Source organism: Coffea eugenioides, chromosome 1, assembly GCF_003713205.1.
Source record: "Coffea eugenioides isolate CCC68of chromosome 1, Ceug_1.0, whole genome shotgun sequence".
Classification (NCBI taxonomy): domain Eukaryota; kingdom Viridiplantae; phylum Streptophyta; class Magnoliopsida; order Gentianales; family Rubiaceae; genus Coffea; species Coffea eugenioides.
The window spans coordinates 41,192,381-41,217,549 of NC_040035.1; the positions used below are offsets into that span (position 1 = coordinate 41,192,381).

General features: G+C 33.6%; 3 protein-coding genes across 4 annotated transcripts; all 3 read right to left on the bottom strand.

Annotated features, from left to right (window-relative positions):
• Positions 1-5,356: 5,356 nt before the first annotated feature.
• On the bottom strand, positions 5,357-6,494 carry LOC113763766 (probable CCR4-associated factor 1 homolog 11). Its single transcript, XM_027307686.1, has one exon. It carries the CDS (start codon positions 6,292-6,294, stop codon positions 5,428-5,430), a length of 867 nt encoding a protein of 288 aa, XP_027163487.1. The 5' UTR covers positions 6,295-6,494; the 3' UTR covers positions 5,357-5,427.
• Positions 6,495-13,530: 7,036 nt separating this feature from the next.
• LOC113762697 (ubiquitin-conjugating enzyme E2 variant 1C-like) lies at positions 13,531-18,080 on the bottom strand. The gene is made up of 4 exons (XM_027306257.1): positions 17,910-18,080; positions 15,794-15,933; positions 14,362-14,487; positions 13,531-13,803 (listed from the first exon to the last, which is right to left on the bottom strand). The coding sequence occupies exons 1-4, from the start codon at positions 17,944-17,946 to the stop codon at positions 13,663-13,665; spliced, it is 444 nt and encodes a 147-aa protein (XP_027162058.1). The 5' UTR covers positions 17,947-18,080; the 3' UTR covers positions 13,531-13,662.
• A 2,336-nt stretch (positions 18,081-20,416) lies between these two features.
• LOC113767018 lies at positions 20,417-24,747 on the bottom strand. Of its 2 annotated transcripts, none has more exons than XM_027311201.1 (3): positions 24,350-24,747; positions 23,590-23,772; positions 20,417-20,979 (listed from the first exon to the last, which is right to left on the bottom strand). In XM_027311201.1, exons 2-3 carry the CDS (start codon positions 23,746-23,748, stop codon positions 20,848-20,850), a joined length of 291 nt encoding a protein of 96 aa, XP_027167002.1. In that variant the 5' UTR covers positions 23,749-23,772; positions 24,350-24,747; the 3' UTR covers positions 20,417-20,847. The 2 variants fall into 2 exon arrangements, with proteins under 2 accessions (XP_027167002.1, XP_027166994.1); XM_027311193.1 differs by having other exon boundaries at positions 20,417-20,994; positions 24,350-24,739.
• Positions 24,748-25,169: the final 422 nt, after the last annotated feature.

Consider the following 25,169-nt stretch of genomic DNA (forward strand, 5'->3'; position numbering starts at 1 on the left):
CTCTCCATCAGATTTAGAACAGAAAAGTCTTTCTGCTTGGAGAAATTGTTGTGCAACTTTGCACCTTAAATTGGACTTTGCATCTATGGTCTCTACGTTGTTGCAATTGGAGACAAATGAAAAATTCCATTTTTTGCCATACACATCCAAATAAGTAGAGATTAACATGGAGTTCAAGGGATAGGAAGTTAACCAGGATTCAAACTTTTTTTTTTATTACCAACAAAATTTGGAAGGAGAAAAATTGACATTAAACAGGAAAGATTAATTAGTCTAGCTGTTTGTGAGCAGATTATGTTCAATTATTTCTCCAATTACCTAACTTTTCCAAATCGTGGGCTTTTGGCTTTTCACGGGGTACTACTTTGGCTTTTAATGTTAGCGGGCAAGAAATACCTAAGTACAGAATGAAACAAACAAACATTTAAAGGATTATAATTGGACCTCGCTTTACTCTCTTAACGTTTGGTGCCACTATCAATTTCCCCCTTAACGTTATCTTTTAGTCACTTTACCCCCAAGACTAACAGTCAAACTTAACGGAATTTATTAATTAAAGTGAAAAGACATGTTTAACCCTTAAAACTATTATCACTTTACCTCCATAAATTATAGTCTCATTATCAATTTACCCCCTAGAGTTATTTTTTAGGCAATTTATCCTACCATTAAACCAACTTAGCAAGTTAAAAAACTTTAGAAGAAAATACCCTCCTCTTTGCATAATAAAAATAATAAAAAATTTAGAGTTGCTCTTCTTCTTTTTAGTATCAAGAAAAAAAGTCAAAGTATTAGTTTCTTTCTTCTTGACAATCTTATTAATATCAAAAAAGAATAGAAAGATGGAGAGGGGGAGAGGGAGAGAGCTCAATTCTTTTTTTTAAAAATTACAAATAAGAAAGAATTAAATACTTTTATTATTTTAAAATTATTTCACTTTTCTGTTTACTACCAAATTTCAATCCTAATCCCAACAACCTTAATGTAATACGATAATGTTAGACTTTTCTTTATTTTTTTCTTTGCAAAATCTAATTTTCTTTCTTCTTCTTTTGTATTTTTTTCTTTTCCTAGTATTAATAAGTGTGAAAAAAAGAAATTTGAGAAAACCCTTTTATTTTTATGTTTTTCGATCTCTTAAAGTGAAAAAAAAAGGAAGAATAGCCATTCCAATTTTTTTTATTTTAATTATATATAAAAAAGGGTAAATATATTTAAAATTTTTTGACCATACTAGTTAGATTAACGATGAAATAAAATACCTAAAAAATAATGTTAGGAACTAAAATGATTGTATCACTATAATTTAAACGTATAAAGTGATAATAACAATGTAGTAATGCTATAAAATAAAATGGTAGTTTTGTCCAAAATTTCTTAACATGTTGGGTTGAATTACTTATGGGGGTAAAGTGATTAAAAGATAACGTTAGGAGGTAAACTGATAGTAGTGATATACTTTAAGGGGGTAAAGTGATAATAACCATAAAATCACTTTAAAGAAGTTCACACCAGTCATTCATGCATTCTGCCGTATATTTACATTTATTTGCATTTTTTATTCTTAGGTGACGTTTGGTAAGAGGGTTTCGGAATGGAGAATTGGAATAAATTCCATAATTATTGTTTGGATTACTAGTATTGGAATTGAGATTTTGAAATCATATCTAAAAATTTGAAATTCCACAATTCTCTAGTAACTTGGAAAGTTTTGAACAAAAATCAAATCTGATTCCTATCTAATTTATCGAAAATTAGGGATGGCAATTGGGGCACCCGTCCCACAGGAGGCTAATGGGGTGGGGGGAATTTTTTCTCCCTGTTTAGAAATGGGGCCCGCCATACCACCTGTTAAAAAAATTAATATTTAATTATATAATTATATATATTATAATTATAATTATATATTTTATTATAATATTAGTATAATTATATAATATATTTATAATAATACATATATTATATTTATATTTATTGTATACACATATATATTTATAAATATATATTATATGTTTATATTATATATATGTGTGTGTGTATAATTAGTATATAATAATAATATATGTGCATATAATAGTAATAATATATTATATAACTATATATATTAAATATTTATATTTATATTTATTAGTATAAATATAAAAATATAAAAGAGGAAATCCTTGCCTTCTGGATTTGACTATATAGAAGAGGAAACAATCATGGATTTGTGTTCTTGAAACTGGTACCAGTGGATGCGGGATCGGTGCACTTGTAACTGCAACTATACCATGCCATTCAATTGTTGTCAAAATGAACATTCACTTAACAGAATAAGTTACTTCATATGGAAATGGGAAGAGCACTAACATTTGGGAAGATGCTTGGCTATTGGAAGGGAAGCAAGGCAAGGTAGAATCCCCAAAACCACTGGGATGCACCATCACAAAAGTTAGCGAGCTGATCTCCAGTTTCAGATGGAAATCACCACTCATCTTCCGAACTTTCAGTCCACATGAAGCTAGGAATATACACAAAATGCCTATCAGTGTGACAAAGAGACCTGATTGCTACTACTGCAGGCACGGCACCACTGGAAAATACACTGTCAGATCTGCTTATGAAGCCTTCACAGCGAAGGATAGGATGCCTAAAGCACCTACGAGCAGTCTGGGAGAAACAAGCTGGATTGGGGGCTGCAACAAAATCTGGAAACAGCTATGGAAATTGAGAATAAGACGCAGTTTACACCAGGTGTTACCCGTAAGAGAAGCTATATTTAGGAGAACGGGTAAGGGAGAGCTAATCTGTAAGCAGTGTGGAGAAACAAATGAGACAGTTGAGCACATTTTCTTCCAATGTAGCAAAGCAAAGCTGATATGGAAGATGGCTCCGTTACAGTGGGACGGGCTTCATGAGGACACAACTGATTTCAGGAAATGATGGAGCAGGCTAATGGGAGTAAAGGAACGAAAGGATGGAATGCAACACATTTGTCTAACTGTGGATATCCTTTGGCACATTTGGAAATCCAGGAATGAAGTAGAATTTGAAGGCAAACATAGGCATCCAATGGAGGTAGTCAGAAAGGCAGCGAATGACTTTGAGGAGTACCATAATTGCCAACAGGTACAACAATGTATGAGCATTTCCGAAACAGAAATAGCAAATGAACAAGAGCAAACGAGGGAACCAGAGCAAGACATCCTGAGCATTCATATACATGTGGGGCAACACACTGAAGAACTTAATATGGGAATTGGCATCACAGTAACAAATGCAATGAACCAGCTTGGTGCAGGGTGGATGCTCAGAGAAAGAAGTACTGGATCGCCTGTCCTGGACAAATTGGTGGCGATACAGCTGGCTCTTTGTAAGCTAAAGAAACGGGACTTGCAAAACATACAGGTTCATATTTCATGTAACCAGATTTTAAAGATGATACGCTGCCAAGGCCCAAGCAACATCCTTATAGCAGGCCATCTCGAATGTATCAATGATCTCAGCTTAATGTTTAGGACATGCTCATTTGTTTGCCAGCCTAGTAATGTTAGTACTAATACACTCAGTTATCAACCGAGTAAGCAAGCAATGCACATCTATTTTAATGAGGAGTTCGTTGATTCTCGGTGTCTTAGTACACCTTTGTAAACCAAAACTTGAGCCCTTGCTCATAAATTGTAATTTCTCTATTAGTAGAAATATATTAATCTATCGTTTCTGAAAAAAAAAAAAATAAGTTACTTCATATACCGGTTCCCTTGAGCCTAGCCTTCTGTGCTAATTAATTGAACGTGACAGCCAAAAGATACCGGCTATTACACAAAATACGATCCATGGATGTGCATTTATAGTTCACTAATTGGACACAATTAACTAAGCAACCAAAGAGACTTTGTCATTACTAATGATCAATACAAACTAACACTACTGTTTTAAAATCACTTATTGCCATTGTTGGAAAGGGGAAAAGAAAGGTGTAAACCTTTGTTTTGTCAACTCAACTAGAAAAGTCAACACAATTTTCATCACACCATCAGAAAAATTTCCTAAGGTTTCAAGTTCTACAACATCTACCGAAACTAAAACTAAGGATTTGTTTGGCACTCCTTTTTTTTTGCGTGTTTTTAATAGAAAAAGTTTTATTATAATTAAGGACAGTCATGCACCATTCAGTTTGAATTGGGATCAAACTAAAATCGGACCGATCGAATTTAGAATTGGATTTTACAAACCAAAAGTGGGACCATAACCATGATTAAAGGTTCAAACTCAAGTTCACTAAAATTTTGTAACAGAATTGAAATTGGCAGTTTAGAATCAATTCAAACCATCTCAAAAACAACCCCATCTATACCTATTTGACCAGTTTATAGTTCAATATCAATAATCAGCACCTAACACTAACAACTCCAATTCTAACCCAACAACTCATTGTTCCATCTAATTAGTAAGACTGAACCTCACGACTAATATATATCCAAAACCAATCTAATCTAATCAATATTGAGATTTTTTTTTCATAAAATTAGATCGGTTTTTCTTTTGTCTTGTGCATGGTAATACAATAAAGTTTTTTTCTATATTCATTATCATATTTTCTTAGAATCAATTTTATAACAACAAGTATTTAAACATAATTAAAAGAATCGAAACTGTATTCGGAAGCAACCGAGCTGTAATCAAAATAAAATCGAAACCGAAATCAGATCAAAATCGAAGGTTCAAGAACCGTAACCGCAACCATCCTTATAAGAGCTAATTTAGGCTCTACTTTTCAAAAGTTTTTAAACTTGATTCTAAGGTTTTAAACAGAAACTAACGATTCTGGAAATCAGGAAATGTTGCCTTGTCTAATTTCAAATTTAGCTATAATAACTTACTAACACATCTCAAATTTTATTAAAAAAAATACCATAAAATATCAAAAACATACCCAAAATACCAAAAACACACTTTCCTTTCCCTCTTCCATAACTACCCTCCCTCACTATAAACATACCCAACATACCAAACACGCACTTTCCTTTCCCTATTCCACCACGATCCTCCCTCACCATATCACCTCCCCATCTCCACCGCCACCTCTCCCCCTCACTTTTGCTGCCATCGCGCCACCCTTTCATCCACTCCGCCACCTTTCCTCGAAGTTCTACAACTATCCTACAAATAAACAAAAAGATTTTCTAAAAATTCTATAATAAACTACAATAAAATATTTCAGACAAACATCCAAAAAAAAAAAAACATACTAGCCAACTGAATGCTAAAAGTTTACTTGACACTTTCAGAGTTAAGATGCTAATTTGAGTAGATTTAAAATTCCCGTACCTTGAAAACAAATAATTAAGCAAAGAATATTGTTTGAACCGTTATATTTCTAAAAAGAATCCACTAAATAATTGTCATTAAAATAATGATCAGCAAAACTAATTAACACATCCATGTTTAATACACCTCTAATCCATACAAGACACCGGCATATTTTTCCGGCCCTCCATCCTTTACAAAATATACATCTCTAATTTTTTGAAAAGCATGCCAAGTCAGCAAGCTATCGGACCCTGCTTGATGGCACCTTCCAACCGCCCGGTTCACTTCTAAAGTTTTAGCTACCCGGTCCAACCCACCGTACAAACTAGCACAAAACCGCATCAAATGCTTCACATCATACACCTTATTTCCAAAAAAGACCCTCATGTATTCCAAAAACTCATCCAAGTCCTCCGGCAACGCGCAGCGCGTGATGACCTTCACCAAGTACGCGAAGTCGTAAGCACTGTGAAACGTCACCCAACTCACCGAGTCATTGCACACCAAGCCCGAGCCCATCATCAACTCGGCGAACCGGGCCGAGTCAATCCCAAAATCCCGGTTTTTCTCGAAGTCAATGCCGTGGCGCGTGAGCAGGTCTATGGAGTCCGGGGCGTGAGGGTCACGCTCGTAGTCAAAATCGGAAAAGTTGAACTGCCAGATGAACTGACAATTCTCATCGCAGCCCAGATCCGGCAAGTTGCCGTTCTCGTCAGAGAGAGTAAGACCCAACTGAATAAGCTCCAAAACGTCGACGTTCCTCTTCAAGAACTTGTAGTGATCGGAAGGCAGAAGCTTTTTCCGGTAACCAAAAGAAGCCTTTTCCGGCTTGAAGATCACGCCTGGAAATTCAGTATCCATTGAGATAAATGGGTATTTATCCACAACCCCACGGATTAATTCGAATTCGGACTCAAGGTTATCCGCCCAAACTTCTCTGATTTTTATCGGCTTATCAGGCTGGGTTAAGCCCACGTCATCGTTTTCCTGGATCAGCAGCATATTTCTGATAACAAGAATTAGTAATTTGAATTTTGAAGAGGAGAGAGACAGAGAGAGAGAGAGAAGAGAACTTCAAGAGAGAGAACTTGATGAATTTTTGGTGTGATTGAAGATAAATGCCATGGGTTTTTATAAAGGGGTTGTGGGATAAAAAGATGTTGCGTCGAAGGAGAGCAATGAATATGAAGGGAAAGTAGATAAATAACAAGGCAAGTTGGAGGTGCACGGTATCAGAGTTGTCCTCCAAATTCAACACGGGTTTAGGACTTGAGGAAGTCGACTGGGAGGGATGTTTCCAAATCCTACAGTTTTGACTCGCGTTTTCCTTCTGGGAAATACCGGCAGCTTGTACGTGGGTTGTATTATTATCACAAGCAGACCCCTTTGATTTGAAGAAATTTTTTGATTACCCCTCGAATTAGGAGGGGTGTAAATCAAATTGAGCATTCCAATTCGGTTCATTTGTGAGGTTGGAGATTGTGTTCAAACTTGATTAGATTGTTGTATGAGTTGTATTATGATGAGTTTTTGTAATGTCAAAAATCGAGTCAAAGCCAAATTATTTATTTCCTTACGTAGTTTGGCTATTTATAAAGTTCGGTTTTAGATCGAATTTTATTGATTGGTGAGGAATCCAAATATGATTTATAGATGAATCACAAAGTATAAGGGGTATGGAATCGTGTTCAAACTTGATTTTGTCACTAGGTAACGTTTTGACGGTGAAATTTGATTTATTTGCGAGCCATTTTGACGGTGAAATGAGTCTGAAGATTGTATTCACACTTGACTTGATTATTATACGAGTTGGAATTACATGAGTTTTGTAGCATCAAAACCGACTCAAACCTAAATAATTCATTTCCTAACATGTAACTTGGCTATTTATTGAACTAGGTTTACATTTTATTTGTCCATAGAAAATCAAAACAACCTTTTGAAATAAGTCGTGACATACAAGGGATATTAAATTTTGTTTAAATTTGATTTGATTAATTGAGAATCAAATTCAATTCATTACCTCATATTTGTATGAGTTAAGGCGAGTATCAAATTTCTTAGTTGATCTTAATGCCCTTCTATGAGCAGACAATAAGATGTATTATGTGCTTTGTCTTAGTAGGTGATTTACATCAAGTTAATATAATTTTTCTAGTTAATAATTTGCAGACATGTACACTTTTCAAGATATCCTTAAGCCAAGTTACATATAGTACTTATTATTTTGTATCTCTTTTAACCAAAACAAAAAATTTAGTTGACCAAAATAAAGCAACACTAACACTAGCCCATCGACAAACCAACATATTTGACTTAATGTCACAATTCAATTCATACATTATCAACTAATTTGGTTTTTCTTTTCAATATTTTTGTCTTTTTGGTAGACAAATTAAAATTAGGTAAAGCCAAATACTTTGACATTTAGAAATAAGTTAGAGAGTAACATTATTTGGAATTAATCGAATCTAATATGAAAATATTGAAACTCACCTAAATAGTATGCAAAAGCATGAAAACTTCTGCTGCAAATTTAAGCTCATTCTACTTGTTGCAAAGAGCAAAGAGCAAAAAGAAATCTAGAAAATAAGTGTGGACAAAAAAGCAAGAAAGAATATGGTACAATAATGTTGTTTGGTCTTTTGGGAGAGGGATTGGGAAACTGAGAGAAAATACAAAAATCTATAACGATTCTATTAGTAACGGAGTTCTTTTATTTGTATCATCTTTAGCATTCTTTTCCTTTTCCTTGATGTAAATATTTTGTTATTGTTCAATTTCATGTAAAATTAATCCAATGTAGGTGGCGCAATATCATATGTATGAAGGTCTTAAACCTGTATGGGGCCAAAATGTTCATTTTATTAAATGCCGGGGACTAGCACAATTTTCCCTACTAATGAAGCGTAGTAAATTTTGTATACTGAGAAAACTCTCATCAACAAAAGGACTACGGACTTGGTCAAACTGTGAGTGCTGACCAGAGAATGGCCAAATTCAATGATTGCCACTTACTAGTAGTAGTAGTAGTAGTAGAAGAGCACTAAAGCTTTCCTCTCTTTTTTTTTTTTTTGGGATGGATGGTTAGTGGACCCAGGACTTTTTTATGTTTTTGTTTTTGTATTTGTTTTTTTTGAGGGTGGTAGGATTAGGCCTGTCAATCGGGCCTAATGAACCAGGCTTTTATAAGTTCAAACTCAACTCATTTAATTTGGAACAATTTCAGGTTTCGAGCTATGAGTTTCGGGTACATAAATGTGAAGCTTATACTCAACTTACATAATATTCGGGTTGTGAGTCTTAATCGGGTTTAGCCCTCCCTTATTACTCATTAATATTCTTAATATAATTACTATAACTATTAAGTTGTAAAACTAATTTAACATTTACAAGACTATAATATTAAAACTAAATATGAACAAATAATAGTTCTTAAAAAGTATACAAACCAAAATTTGTTCAACAATATTTATATTTAATTCGTTCAAAATGCATGAAAAATAGTAATAAAACATGCGATCATAAGTCAATACATCTTTATAAGTTGAAACTTTTTTTTATAATCTTGTGAGTTGAATCCAAACATGTTTGATGATTTGTGTTTGTAAATAAAAAAGAAATCAACCGATATTATGCCAACACAAAAATTTATTCAACCAATAAGAAAAGTTAGAGATTCAGTTATGCATAACTAATATTGGCTCTTCAGAAAGCTCATGGAAGAGTCTTTAGATGTATTTTTATATTTTGTAATATATATATATATATATATATAGTATTAATAATAATATATTTGGATATATAATTATACATAATATCAAAATATAAATATTATATATATATATACGGATAATTAAAGGGCCGGGCCTATATCGGGTTTGAGCCTAATAGGGCTCAAGCTCGGCTCATATTTAATTCGGACTTAATATTTAGGCTCAATCTCAGACCGGCTCACTAAAATGTCGAGCTCATTGGGTTTTTTGTCGGGTCGAACGAGCCGAGTTCGAGCTGGCCCAACCCCATTGACAGTCCTAGGTGGGATGATGTGTATAGGAGAATTGTGGTCAATTTTTCTATCAAGTTGAGGTCCAAAGTGACCAATTTGTTGATGTTTATGCCTTGTGTGGGTGGATGAGGCAGATGATTCATTATCTCCGACAAGGACAGATTCATTCATAATTTCATATGTCCAGATTGGGAGGAAGATAATGAAGTGAGAAGGGATAAGTTCCCAGCACTGGTTTTGCTTTTTAGTTGGTTATTGGTCTACTTTGTACCTAAAGAAAAAAAATGAATTAATCTTGTTTACACTGTCAGTGTATATACTATTATCGTTAAATATATGACACGTGTTTACACAGGTGTCATTCATTCAACCGTGACAGTGTATACAATGACAATGTATATAAGATTTACTCAAAAAGAAATAAAGGAGAGTGATAGCCAAAAATTTTAGTTGATACATTTTTTGCGTTTAATACGATTTTCAAGAATTGATTCTTTTATTCCGTGTCCTAAGGACATAAAATAACGTGGGCTTTATTTAATTGCACTTACATAGGTATTTTCAATTGTAACGTAGTTGATAATGGTAGAATTTAACAGTGGGATCAATCCTCCTTTTTGGATGCTTATCATGCGCCTTTTGGAGATAGAACCAAAAAACCTGTCAAGAATCATTTTCTATTGTTCAACATTCTGAAACTAATTTGGTCAAAACAAAAGAAAAAGAACATTCTGAAACTAATAATATGGCATAATCTAGATAATTGACCCATAGATGGCCAAAATGTGATTGCTAATGTCACAGTTTCTATTTTATTTTTTTGTGTTTTTTTAATATATATTTTGGAGGTTGGGCTTCTGATTGTAGTTGCATGCAACAGGTTCATGTTCCCTAATGTTGGTCTCCTACTTTCATGGGACAAATCCAACAAGAAAATTTGCCGACAAACCCAAAAAAAAAAAAAAAAAAAAAAAAAAAAAAAGAAACTAATCAAAACCCATGTTTTGATAAGCCGCAGATCAACTCAATGGAATCAAATGTACTTATAGTAGTTCTGAAAAACCAATACGACTTTCATAATGTATTGATAATTCCCCACGCGTGATTATTATACTGATTTTGATTAGAAAGTAATTAGCAGTATAATTCAAGACTGGAGAGTGAAGACCGGGTGGCAGCCGCCATGTTGAGCTGTTAAGACCAGTAATAACTAATAAGTCATATTATCAAAATTATAGTAAACTAAAATATTAGGTCTGGTTTGGATTACTATTTTCTAAAATTTTTATATAAAAAAAATATTATAACGATTTGATATATACGAGATAAAAAAATAATTAAAAAATTTACTCACAAAAAACTCAAAAAAAATTTTTTAAATGAAAATGGCTTTTTTTTTTTGTCAAACAACAAACTTTTTGTTATTAAAGAAACAACGCGCAAATTCTGCGTTGCTTCATTTGCAACTTTGCCGGCGGTGGCCTGTTTTCGTATTAGACTGGCTACATATGAGCGTGACTTCTTTACGTTGACGCATGAGTTAGTTAAGGCATTATTTGAGATTTGACCGGGTCTTCAACGTTGTACACAACCTTTGACCTGGTACAGTAGTGGACTGTCCCAAAAGTCTTTCCTTTTTAATTTTAAGGGGTTTTTTTTTTTTACCCCTAAAAAAATCACTCATATGAAGACCAAATAAATTGTTTTTGGCCAATCTGCATGTATATGAACGGTGGACTAACCGATCATTTTGTCTCGTAAAAACCATGCCCAAAGCTCTATGAAAATGGTAGTAATTAGGTTGTGAATATATCACAAGAGACTAAAGTTGAAATTTATATTTAAATTTTTGAAAACCCGAATTATGTTACTCTAGAGAGGATAATTTAAAGGAAAAATCGTTTAAAATTTCCATTACATTTAATTAAATGAATCTTTCTGTCATTCATTTTTAAAATATTAACTTTACATCTCTTACAAATTCAAGTTGGTAAAAACTCGTTCCAACATAAGTTTTTGACCACTTTTAGTTTGAAATTACTATGTGATACACATGCAATCATTTATATATATATATATATATATATATATATATAAGGGTTGGATCTCACTTTTTCAGTGACAAAAGTAAATATAAATTTGATCAAATTACACTTTCTTTTTATGAAAAAACGAATATGGTATGAATCAGATCCTACTTTTTAAAGAAAAAAATGAATGTGGGAGCTAACATTTTTGTCCCTAAGAAAGTAATTATATGTGGGTCATGTAATGGATTTAGAATAAAAGGTGGTCGAAAATCTAGGTTATGACTAAATTTTATACACTTGATCTTGTAAAAAATATAAAGTTGTCATTTTAAAAGTGATGATTGAAAATTTTCATTTGACAAAATATGATGAATGTTTTAAATGATTTTCTCTAATTTAAATTCGTAGGAGCCGCCACTACTAGCTTAGACCAGCGTGAGATGCATTTCTTTGCTTATGTTTACTTTCAAGATTCTTGAGATGAAAAGGAACAAAGAAAAAAATTCAAGTCTCAACCACACAAAGATGAGACACATGGCAATTCAATGTCAACCTTGCAAAACATCAATCCCTTGAGAATTTTCCTCGCTTTTGATTCAGACTAACCGCCCAGTCAGTCTGGTTTATCTTTTATGTAGAAACATAGCCATACCTTAGGCCATTGATAAATGATGGGGATAATTTTAGAAACCTCCCTTAGGTTCATCATAATATTACTCGACTTTCTTCAAGTTTTTAAAATTTTACTTACCTCACTTATCAACTTGATAAGCTAAATATTCATATCAAAGATTACAAATTGATAACATTACTCTTGATCTTAATAACTATTTAACTAAAAAACCAAAACAAAATAAAATTTTAAAACAAAAAAATGTAAATTAAAAAAATAAATTGCTAGTTAATAATGGTCCATATTTCTTTACGTTAGGGTCGTAGTAGGATAGCAAAGGACGTGGATAAATTAAATCTAATCAAGGTCAACTACTTAAAGAAATTTGGTGAGTAATTAATATCTTAAAAAATTTTGTGCACAGTTAAATTACAATTAAGAAAGTCAGATATTTTTTTGGAGAAATATGTTTTAATTCATGGTATAGTTTAAATTGTATTGAAAACTAAAATAATCTTTTCATACATGTGAATTTTTCAAGGTGTAAATTTTGCTTTTATTCCAATACAATTAAAATAAATAGTTATGTAAAGAAATTTACACCTTCAAAAAATTTAACCTTATTTTATTTTTTTTATTGTTATAAATTTCATGAGTAGGATAACATAAGGGCAGTATTGGAACAAAAGTTTTATCTTTCTTGTATTTCTTCCAAAGGGGTTAAAATATTACAAGAAATGTCAATCCAAAGGAGGTAAGTGATATTTTAAAACCTCAGAGGAATTGAGTAATATTATGAGAAATCTCGAGAAAGGTTTCTGAAATTATCCCTAAATGATGTCCATAATCGGCCTATAACACTTCACATAGTCAGATAACAAGAAGGATAAACTACAAAACTAGAGGCTAATTGTGGCTCATTGTGAAGTACATTTCTCATAAACCTAGTTATGTTTATTTGCATTATATCTGTGAGCCTGGATATAGAGGTCAACATAGATTGAGTGTAGTACCTTTTGCAATTTGATATATAAAAGGTTGTTTGAAAAAGTTAAAAAGTGATTGAATATTATGCTTATGATGGAACAATTTTTTTTTCCTCACTTTGCTCCCACACTCAAATTAACTTCTTTCTGCAAAATGCTCCTAGCTAGTAAAGGGGACAAAACAGAACACATCTTGTATTTTTCTTCTCTCTTGTTGTTCCGTTAATTATTTGTCCAACAACTTTGCAACCCTTTTTTTTATTCTGTCAATAGATTTGGTTGTTGTTTGAGTGAAGCAAAGAAATATGAGCAAAACAGTTTTGTTTCTCTTGAAAAAGATTTTAATGCTAGGTCTAGTAAATGAAGCACATGTATACAACGTTTTATATATATAATTTCTATCTTGTATGCGCAAGATTTATCACACAAAGACCAATTACACTGGCATATAACACAGCAGTTAAATTCTACTTTTTAGCCACTCTCAACCGCATCATCCTTAGAACTGAAGGCACATTTGACTTTCACGTATCACTTAGCAAAGGAAGCATGCATGGATGATCAATCAGAGGAATATGCAGAAATCAAGGCAGTCAAGCAGAGACAAGATTCACTCAGTCAAGATAACTGTCCATTGACATAAACAAGTTGGATACATTTACTCACATATCAGAAATATATAAGTTTACATGTCCTTTCCTTCTATTACAAGTCTTATTATGACACATCCAATTAGAAGAAGGTACCCTCAGGAGGTTGAACAAGCTTGCGGTTATGTGGAGCTGCCATTTCCTTCCTCAGCTGAGTCAGTATGTCTTCCATAGTGAACTCCCGCTGCCAATTTGTCAGCATGCCAAACTTCTTCCCTTCAACCTGTTACAGATTAATCTGTCAAAATCATGGTAATTACACATCATAGCTCCCTTTCACAACCACACAAACAGACCAATAAATTTGCTAAACAGACTTCTATGCAATGCGCCAATGCTTCTAATCACAGCAAGGATCTGTAAAATGATAGTCCAAGGAAAAGTTTGACTTGCACCCAAGTAGTGATGATAGATCCTCCTTTTGGGACGCTCCAACATTCAATTCTGAATCTAAACGGATAATAGTTTCTACTTACCAAATCATCTAAATTGTCCAAACACATTAAGCACAAGATCTAAATCTCTAAAGGACCTCTTGTCTAGAAACATATCAAGGGACAATTAAGCTATCTTTTCAGGATTGTAAGCATTCCATTGAGCCTAAGATCACTATCCCTCTACACAGGGAATCACTTCGTTAAACATAGAAGATTCCCAGGGCTATAATGGGGCTCTGGTCTGTATCATCTTATGAAACTTTTAGCTCAAACAGAAGTTTATCAAAGAATGTAAAAAGGCAAAATGGTAATGAACCAATACTGTCACACAATGCTAGCATTACCACTCCCGTCTCAGGATTTACACAAGTCATGTTGACGCGGGAATGGAAACGAACACTTGGAGGCTTGTCCGGATAGTCTTTGTCACAGAAGAGTTTCAGTTGATAAATACGGCCTTCATGCACAGTCTGGAAAATGACAAAGCATATAGTTGAGACAAATTAACATCAAAAAGTGCATAAAGATCTAAACTCTAATACTTTGTATATTGAGCTTTAGACTTTCGATTCCTTGCATCCAAGCTTCTGGATATAGTGTTTAAACTGTGTAGATCTATATTACATACAGTTGTGGATAAAGTACATTTTCTCCAGTTTGTACGTGGACAAATCTGTACCCTCTTCTCCTATATTGTATTAACATGACAACAGTTAACACTAACTACCATGCAGAAATGGAAGCTACATGCCACCAACAATTTAATGTGTCACCCACCCCAAACTACGTTATTTGATAAACTAGAAGCACACATCACCAAAACTTGTACAGGGTGTTGAGTACAAACATGTATGATAGCATTAGATTGGAAGTATGGTTATGGCACATCATCCAAAAATCAAATTACACATAAGTTTGCAAGATCTGTGAGTCAATGCCCACTTACCACAAAGATAATTTCAAGGAATGAGTTGTTCAACAAGTACAGTTTATGTATCTGACAACTGACAAGTGAAGTACAATTTGAAAATATGGTACTGAGTCTCCTAAAAAGTTTGGCGAATTAAGGCTTTCAGATTTGATACAGTCTGGAAAATGTAACAGGAGTAGCTCTTGCTGCTTCACGGAGCACTACTTCACATCTCATAGACAAAATGTCCTATTTCTCTACTCTTTGGTTACTTTCACCAAATGAAACGCCAGCAGTTGCTAAATAGTTACTTGGTCCAGAATGTTCCATACAACAAAAAGTGAAATAATGTCAAATCTACTTCACTTTCTCCTTGATATACAGGCCAAGATGTTGTCTAGTTTCTCCTTTGCCTATTACTGTTTTCACGTCTCCTTTAATAATGCTAAGTCAAATTTGGGCATTCAATTTGAGAAGGCAGAAGGATATCTTTAGGGCACATCAAAACTGCAACATTTTGACTTCTGCTTTAACAACCCACAGCTTCAATGCATATAATCTATTTTTCCCTCTTTTCACCGATATCAACAAGCTGCAAAATAATTCCTCGAAGCAACAATGTAGCAGAAGGATTTTAATGACTAACACTGAAAATACATGATCAAGGAAGTGAAGTCACGATTCACGGCCCATTGCTATCAAACAAATATAAAATAAAAATAAAAAGAGGATACTCACACTACAAAATTGAGTGGTAGACAATCAAGATGCATAACAGTAAAGAAGATTGGTTGACAGGAAGTCATACTTTTATCCCCGACCTTTATTGCCATTAATGATACAACAAGCTTACACAATGCACTTACATTATGTGGACCAATTATGGTGCCGGTCCAAGAACGCATATATATGTCATCAGCATCATCCATTCCATAGCTGACAGAACCATCTCCAATACCCTTCTCCCCACGTTCAAGTTCCTCCAACAGCCTGAAGTTTCGAGGAACTGTAGACAAATAAAAAGGTGTCATACCATAAAAGCAACAAATTCAATTTGCAAACAACGTGATCAAATTGACATGGTCCTGAAAAAGCAGTGTCATCTTTCAAAACCAGCAAAAAACACACATCAGCCCTAAAGCCACGAAGACTTCAAACTTTATCCAATGCATAGCAACCATCCCACTATTCATTAAGCAAGCGACTTATGGAAATTTCAGCAAAGATCTGTTGGATCCGACTCTAGTAAGTATGTAATACCACAAACCTGGACACTTTATCCAAACAATGAAGTAAACACAAATAACCTCAAGCCTACATCAACTTTGTTTCTACCAGCAAATAGAATTCAACAGTTCTAATTCAATTAAAGATGTTGATGCATGTAAACAAATCTCACAGATGTTTAAATAGAAGCATGTTATATAATATTCATGGCCAAAAATGAGTTCAATCCGGAAGAACTGTGAGACAATCCAAATACATCAGTAGGATGAAACATGTATTTTAAACATAGAACACAAAGTATTTCTTGAACAGGTACTATCTTATGAGTGTTCTGTGCAGTACCTAAAAGACGATATCCTTAATCCTAATGGCCCAAACTAGATTCTTCTCTTTATGCACACTAGGTTGTCGATGTACTAGTTTTATACAGGTAAGTTTGCCATGAAAATGCAAATGGACATTAAAATCCCAATGGACCCCACAAAATTTATCTCTCTCACTTTGCATAGGTAATATCCAGCAAAATAATCATATGCATCTAGCAAGTTGTTCAAAAAAATTTACTGAGCTGATCAAACCATATTTAGAATAGAAATTCAAAAAATGAAAAATGTAAACTATGTAGAATGCACATATTTATATATGAGACTCAGATAGATTACCTAGACAAGACTGAATCAAAATAGGGAGATTTCAAAATTGTTTCACACTTTTCAGTATTATCTAACTATCCCAAATAGGCCCCTCTCCCAAATATATCTCAACTGTATCCACGTCATTGACAGACAAAAACATAAAAGCTCGCCATCTGAAGTCTTACATGCAATTATATGAGTCATGACACATACGACAAATTTGTTCTACGCATTCATTAACCAGCCAATCCCTAAAAGGTCAGACGTCGTTCCAACTCCCAACTTTTATTCAGCAAATCACTTCTTAGACACATAACTTGTTCTCAATCTCTTCCAATTCTCGCTTTCAGTTAACTGTTACATCATACAAAAATGCCATGTTTTTTGGCCAATTCAGCTCACCACAATAGACATAACTATTATTGAGTCTAAAAACAATTGCACATGAGCTCAAATTCAGTTTCAGTTTCCTAACTATTGAATCTTTTCTATTTCCAAAACTACAAACTAACTCAAATAATCACATGAGAAACAATTTCTCCATGCAACAAACAAAATTTGCGCTTCCTGTCATACATATTGAACATATTAGCCATGCATCAGAATCCAGCCAGCACATACATCTAAACAGTCCATTTCAGATTCTCTATGGCCTATCACTTTTAATTCATTCCCAAAATTCAGAAAAAGATGTTCAAAATTTTCCAATTATAAAAAGACCAACTTTGCCATACCACTTTAACATGTGACGAAGCTATTAAACAATAGTCAAACCAGGTAGAAAAATTACATAAAATGCTTCACAAAATTAAACTTACGGGCAACATGCAGGCACTAGATACATACAAACTACAGGAGGCCAAAGGAAAAAGGGAAAAAAACAACTACAAATCAGTAACAAACAAAACCCATTTCAATATACTCAATTCAAATCAAATTCAGATAACTCTTAAAGAAGTCCAAGTCAAAAATTTGAAGAGGGTCACTAGAATAACTCAATCTAGGAACAATATATTTGCAAGATCCACCGACCCGGTAAAAAAAATTTTTTTTGGCAGCAAACCCATCAAAATTTTAAGCACTATATGGATTAAAAAGTATGTGGAACAAGAAATTATACCAACAACGCTGGATCCACCTGAGGCACCTAGAGCCATTGTTGTAGTTGTTGCTTTTGTTGGGGGGTGGCTTTGGGTTTTTGATGGAAGATTAGAACCGACCAAAGGTTAAAACGGCGGGCTTATTCAGCACATGAGCACAAGGGGAACTTTATAGCGGTATGACGAAAGAAGACCACGAAATAGAGGAATATTTTCTTGTTTGGTAATTGAAATAGAGGAATATATAAAAGGGGTAAATGGATAGGGAAAGGCAATAATTATTGTACAAGAATTAAAAATTTTATAATACTTTTATTTCGTGGATGCTTTTGGCAAAATATTACTAAAACAAAAAATATAACATAATAATTTTTATGCACTTTCTTTATTAAATTAGAGTACAAGGATAAAAGACAAAGAAAAGCAACTTTAGTGTAGAATAAAAAGAAAAGATAAAAAAGATAAATGAATGAATTTATTTCCTTCTACACTCATTGCGTTTATTCTATATATTCACTTAGATATTTGAATATAGATATATAGATACTTAGATCTATATTAAGAATTTAAAATTGAATTAAATTAATAATATAATATAAATTTAAAATTCATAAGAATTCAAGTTCTTTGTTATAATTATTGTAAGATATTTTTATTTATAAATAATAATAACAGGTACAAATATAAATCGAGACATCCATTCTATGATAAATTTTAGCTTTAGTGTATACAGGGTATAGATGCAACAATATAATCCAATTTCAAAATTGAAAATTCACTTTTTTGTATATATAGCATACATCTACACCTGCTATTGTAAAATGTTTTCTATTACACCAATAGTGGATAAAAAAACTTAATCGTTTATAGTTATGAATACTTTTACACTCTCTTTGTTTTTCTTTTTATTTTTTGGATTTTTGCCTTTTTTTTTTTGCTTTCTTTTTGGGAAACAAATATCAAAGCTTCTTACTTTTTTCTCATAAACTAGTTTTTCATTTTCTATAAGGGAAAAAAAAAGGAGGCGTGGGTTTTTTTTTTGTTTTATTTGGCTTCTAATTTGTAGTAGCTAGATACATTTTGCGCCTATAGACAAACATACCAAATATTGACATAAATATGAAGTATTTGCGTGCTCCTGCATTAACAGCCATCACTTATCTTCCCAATTACCCAAAAAAAAAAAAAATTATCTTCCCATACATAAAAGGTAAAGAAATTAACCCTTAGAAAAATGCTTTTACATTTGGAACATTCCAGAACGCTGCATAGGTCAAAAATCTCTCTGTTTGGTTTGCATTATTGCAAAAAGAATTTTATATCATATTTACAAAAGATTCTTTTAATTTAGGGAAAATCGTTCAAAATGTCACTTTCATTTTTAATCAAATGAATTTTTTTTTTGTCCTTCACTTTTAAAATGTTAACTTTGCATTCTTTACAAGTTCAAGTTAACAAATTTTGATCTCAACCTAAGTTTTCAACCATTTTTAGTCTGAAATCATAATATTACCCACATACAATCATTTTTTTTTATATACAAAAAAGTCAGAACTCACTTTTTTAATGATAAAATGAATATGAATTGAATCAGATCTCACTTCTTTAGGAGAAAAATGAATATGATTCAGATCAGATTCTACTTTTTTTGGAAACAAAAATGAATATGGATCGGGTCATTTGTTCTAGTACAATTGACATTTGATCTTTTTGTCCTTCCAAAAAAATCATGTGCACGTCATGTGATGGATTCAGTGTAAAAAAGTGATAAAAATTTAGGTTGTGACCAAGTTTTACCAATTTGATTTTGTAAAGAACATAAAATTACTATTTTAGAAGTAAATGATGAAAAAATTCATTTGATAAAATGTGAAGAAAATTTGAACGATTTTCCCTCTAATTTATTCTCCAACCACTTTTTGAATATAGTGTTACATTAATTTTTTTTTATTAAAAAGTGAAGTTTAAAATGGTTATCATTAAACTCTATCCTAATAAAGGTGGTGATGAGAAGCTAGGATAGTGAAAACTCAATTGCCAGAGGTTTTCGCTATCAAATTGTCATTTTCAAGGGGAGCGGACGTGACATATTAAGAGAACGAAAGATAGGATAAGAAAGTAGGCAAGAACATTATTGTCTATGGGGACAGGGTCAGTAACCTTATGATCATCAAATTTTGGACTGTTTGTACTTGGTGATATTTTGATCCAAAATACCTGCTGAACTATTAGAAGATAGGCATTAGTCTTCAGATATACCAAAATTGGATATTTCTTTAGAATACAAACGAAAGGGTCGGCAGATCAAGAACTGTTGATATAACAAATAAAATTGATGAATCTAATAACACATGCTTTACTCCCTCTCAATTTTTCCTAATTTAGTGCTGCAAAAATGAAGTTAGTGGCTGCAGACAACAGTTTCAAGTTGATCAGAACTTAAAAAGATTGAGGACAGTTGAAAGGGCTGCACCCCAGCACCCGGGAAATGGGAAAGAATTGCCAGATTTCAAAGGAGATCATGAGGAATTTGAAGTTCTTCCTCTCACATTCCATCCTCATGTAGCAATTACAAAACATAACTTCCTAATTTGCCCACAAAACAAGAGTGATGCATCCAACAGTCTTGAAAGAATCACCAATCTCATGTTCGTGCATTCTAAAGTACCTAATTTGTTCTGATGATTCAGGGTTTGCTGTCAAAGCGAATAGGAAATTTCGCAAGGACAAAGATGATGCCATCTTGATGGTGCAATCCATTACACTTAAATAGCTAATGACCTACTGCAATTATCAACAAAGAACAGTTAGAGATGAGACCACATGTTTGATTATCATGACAGAGTTTGCAAGTGTAAAAATTAGTGGGGAAACAGAAACAGATTTCAATAACTATTGCACAAATAATACATGCTGATATTCTTCAGAAGCCAGTGCCTAATCCTCCAGAATCGTGTGTCAGTCAAATTCAATAACATTCTCATTCAATGAACTTAGACTGCCATTTGTAGTCTCATTAGTACTCGTGCACTGTCGCAGTTGTTCCCTAAGACTTCTCACAAGCTCATTAAGTTTCTGAATGCTCTTCTCCTGAGATAAGATAATCTGCATTAAGCAATGGCATCTGTTACAAGAAACAATTTTTTGAAATGTACATTGTATACACACAAAATTGTAGTAACTCTCGCGATAGATCTCATTTGGTATGTTCGAAAGACAGTATATGACCTTTGTCAATAATAAAGGCAGAATCAAATGGACAACACATAAAAATCATAAACACCAGGGGATCGCTGATGTATAGAAGTAAAAGAAGATTAAACTAAATCAAACACCATGTCCATGAGAAAAAAATGCATAACCAATAATCAAATTCGTGATTCACCGAAGACCATAAACACTCAAAACTGTAGGAAACATGCGACTAGTACTCCCTCCCCCTCTCCCAAAATAGAAATTTTTATTCTGTGACTGGAGTAGTACTACTGGTTGTTTTATATCAATCAATATTTGACTAAGCGCAGTCTTCAGCCATCAACATTTGGTGGTATCATCAACTGTAGTAGCTCTATAGAACCAAATGCAAGTTAATAATTATCCTGATACAATATCAAGTGAGATGTTTATTTTTGTCTTCAGGATAATCCACAAAATGCTATTGTGTGTTAAACTAAGACATTCAATATGAACTGGATAGAGTAAATCAAGATAAATGGCTGATACAAGTGATGCTACAGCAATTATGTAAAGAAACCTAAGCCCTTTTAAAAGACCAACATTCAAAATCCCATAAACAACATCATCAATGAGCAGAATATCGCTGAAACAATCCCAACCTCCAACAAAAGAGAAAAAAGACATTGTCCAAAGATTAGTATAGCATTGGAAACCAGCTTCCATGTCAGTGGGTGATGAAAAGAGGCAGGCTTCATATATGGCAGGTGGCAAGGGGACAGGGCTCTGAAAGATGCATTGGGTTTGCCAGTAAATTTGGTTGCTTATATTACAGTAGTTTGTTGGATGAGTATAGCATCAAAACCATTTCAGGAAGACAGAGAACTTCAAAGTGGAGGCAGTGGACTATAGCTGCACAATTTTTGAACTTAAAGGAGAAGGTGATAACCTGACATCCTAATGGGGACAACACAGAAAACTCCCTCTCACATTGAATATCTAACAACAGCAGCGACCAGCAGAGTCACTTCCTCTTGATTTGAGAAAAGTACAAAAATTTAGCTGTTGTTTATGTAATTGGGGCCACCTATTATATGAAAATTTAGGTGGTGCTACAGGAAGTGAAAGAGCTGAAACTGTGAAAAGCTAGGAAAACTCAGCAAAAACAGTGAAGTTTAACATACTCCTTTTGTCAACCAAAAAGATTCCATCTTTCAGTATAGGTCTTACGTTTTTGCACTTTGAGCACCACATTTACAGGTAAAATAGTCATCCCACAATTCCAATGAGGGGCACATCTTGAGATACTAAGTGCCTGTTTGGGAGTACAGTGACTTCTGGTGAAATGCTCCTAAAATCTAAAAGGTCCGAATTTAAGCTTTAAAACAAGTACAACCAATTCCAGAAGTATTTACAAAATGTGACAGGACACCTTTTAAGGGTACTTTTTCTCAAACTAAAAATACTACCTAGAAGCACCACCTGCCAAAAGGGAACTTAGAATAAAGGAAAGCTGTAATACAACAAATCAACTTATCTTTAACCTAAAGATACCAAACTTAGAAGGAGTATACAACATGTTCTTCTAGACATGCACAGAAATTAACAATGCACCACTGCACGCTAATGTAGAAAATATCAGATAACCAAGGGGCACCACATGATCATCAATATTGCAGGTATGCGCCAAATTTCAATCTTAAATTTGGACTTTTAAATTGAGGTTTGACAACGCGCAAGAAAAGAGGCCATAGCCAGGAAGCTGGTTTTGAAGATAAAAGTAAGGTGCTTATGACCCCAATATATATATTTCCACCAAGGATCTCCACAAGCACAAGCTTATGACTATCAACAATTTGTTTAAGCAGTAGACTGGTGATTAATAATGTCAGCAGAGAAATTCTTACTGCAATGCTTTCAACAACCCAAACATATGATGCAGCTGAGTGGAAAACTATTTAACATAGACCTCTCTTCTTCTCCCAGTTCTCCAAACCACAGCCTAGAAAATTGTTTGGTTGGAAATTTAGAGACAGATTCCCAATGCAGATATCCTACTGATTAACCAAGGCACCTGCATCATCTTTCCACCAGAAGTAAATCACACTCTTTAAGATATATTTGCCCAAATAGGTACATAGTACAGTGTAACTCAATGTCTTCCTGAGCAATTCCAGTATCCAAATTGTACTTCATAATCTAATACAAACATTTTTGGTTCAGTATTGGTGATTCTTACCGAAGGACACATCAAACATTCCTTAACGTTGTGATTCAGAAAATGAAAATCTCAACTTTTGACAATAGAATTTCTGCATAGTTAAAAAAAGGGAAATCCCATTGTGTTGAAGTTCAAAAAAAATACAAAGGAATCATGAACACCACACTGAGAATTCACTAACCGGTGGATAACGTAACTATGACTATGAGAGCAACAAACAGAAAGTCCAAACAAGAGCAAATTGAAGTAGCTCCTCAATGATCAAAAACAGCACACCAGAAATAGCAAAAAGAGATATCCATTACCTTCTCTTTTACAGCTTCTTCCCTTTTTGAAATCTGCTGCTGCTTCTGCGATATATTTGGACTCAACTCAACCTCACTCTTTACTTGTTCTCTCCATTCAAATTGGGATGTAATTATCAAAATAAGCAACAGAAACACAAGCAACATTGGTCTTGACATCTTTACTCTCTCCTCCTATAATCCCTGTACACATTCAGATCTTAAGCACGGCTCATACTTACATCTTCAAATAACCAGCTCCAGTACAATCTAACTAACTTATACATGCATCACAAAACACAAACAAACGGAATTTAAATGCACATTTCACTCATACAACCTTAGAGACAAGAATTCTCTCTAAAGCTAATCCTTGTCTACATGAAATTCAGGGCTACAATTCAATAGGGTCTCCAAAATTCAAAAGCCAAAATTCAATGCCAAGCAATTCAATTTCAATGCTACTCTGCCCGAATCCCAACTTTAAAAGTCCAAAATGCCAAGCAATGAGAATCGGGTCTCCGTTTATACAGGTAATCCAAGTGTTTAGTGCATAAAACTAAACATTTAACTGATAAAGCAACAAACTTTATAACTATTTCTCTACAACACCTAAATGAGAAAGAACCACAACAAAAGTACATCAATAAAACCCCCATCTTAAAACCTCAACTGAAAGCATAGAATTGAAGTTAAAATAGCTAAAGTAAGAATCTTTTACTGAATAAATTAGCCCTTTTCCTTTTGGGCAGCCAAAAACTGTAAAGAAGAACGAACTTACAGATCAGACCGGATGATAACTCCACAAACACAAAATTTACGGATTGGAATCCTCTCCCATGTGGGTCCTGAAAAAAAATCAAGCGCTCTTTCAAACCACTCCTTTTTTCGTTTTTTCCTTCTGGTTAATTTTGGGTTGGACTCTGAGCAATTGAAGAAAGACCCAGTAATAGTAGATTGTACTGGTAGTGAAGGTAGCAGAAGTAGAATCCCAAAAAAGAGTAGTGGGAGAAGAAAATCAAGAAATGGTAAGCAGTAATAGGATTCTGGGAAAGAGGTGTGAAACTGGGAAAGTGAGAGTTTACTAATGGATGATGATTTTGATGTTTGATGACGATGATGGAAACTAATTTTGGGTTAACTTAGCAGGGAATCATGAATTATGCCTGCTAGGCTTCTGAGGTATTGTTTGTATTATTGAAATTTAATTACTATTTTATTTTTGGGATAATTTCAGAAATCTCCCTGAGGTTTCTAACAATTGCAAATTTGCAACCACTGCCCTAATATTTGAAAATGTATGGAAACCCCCGATAGAAAATCCATCTTGGTAACATTGATGATATAAATAAAAAATTTCAATATATATCCAATATTACCCTTTCTGATATGTAAACAAATTGAATGCTAAAAAGTCAGCTATCATCATTATTTGTTTGGTGAAAATTTTAAGTTCGTTTTTTTGTAGGAAAATTTAAGCCATGTTTTGAAGGCTAATTTCTTAGATTATACGTTAAAAAAAAAACAATCCGCCAAATGTACCTCTGACAGGTTGGTTTTCTGAAACTATACGGGCCGTGCTGACTCAGCACGGCCGCATA

What these genes read in the sequence shown, in the direction of transcription:
- LOC113763766 (XM_027307686.1), bottom strand. Translation starts at nt 6,294, where the DNA reads ATGCTGCTGATCCAGGAAAACGATGACGTGGGCTTAACCCAGCCTGAT.
- LOC113762697 (XM_027306257.1), bottom strand. Translation starts at nt 17,946, where the DNA reads ATGGCTCTAGGTGCCTCAGGTGGATCCAGCGTTGTTG. An exon ending in AGGTGGATCCAGCGTTGTTG is followed by an intron (nt 15,934 to 17,909) that starts GTATAATTTCTT and finishes ATTTGTCTACAG; the next exon opens with TTCCTCGAAACTTCAGGCTG. An exon ending in CCATAATTGGTCCACATAAT is followed by an intron (nt 14,488 to 15,793) that starts GTAAGTGCATTG and finishes GTCATTTTCCAG; the next exon opens with ACTGTGCATGAAGGCCGTAT.
- LOC113767018 (XM_027311193.1), bottom strand. Translation starts at nt 23,748, where the DNA reads ATGTCAAGACCAATGTTGCTTGTGTTTCTGTTGCTTATTTTGATAATT. An exon ending in AAGAAGCTGTAAAAGAGAAG is followed by an intron (nt 20,995 to 23,589) that starts GTAATGGATATC and finishes TGCTTAATGCAG; the next exon opens with ATTATCTTATCTCAGGAGAA.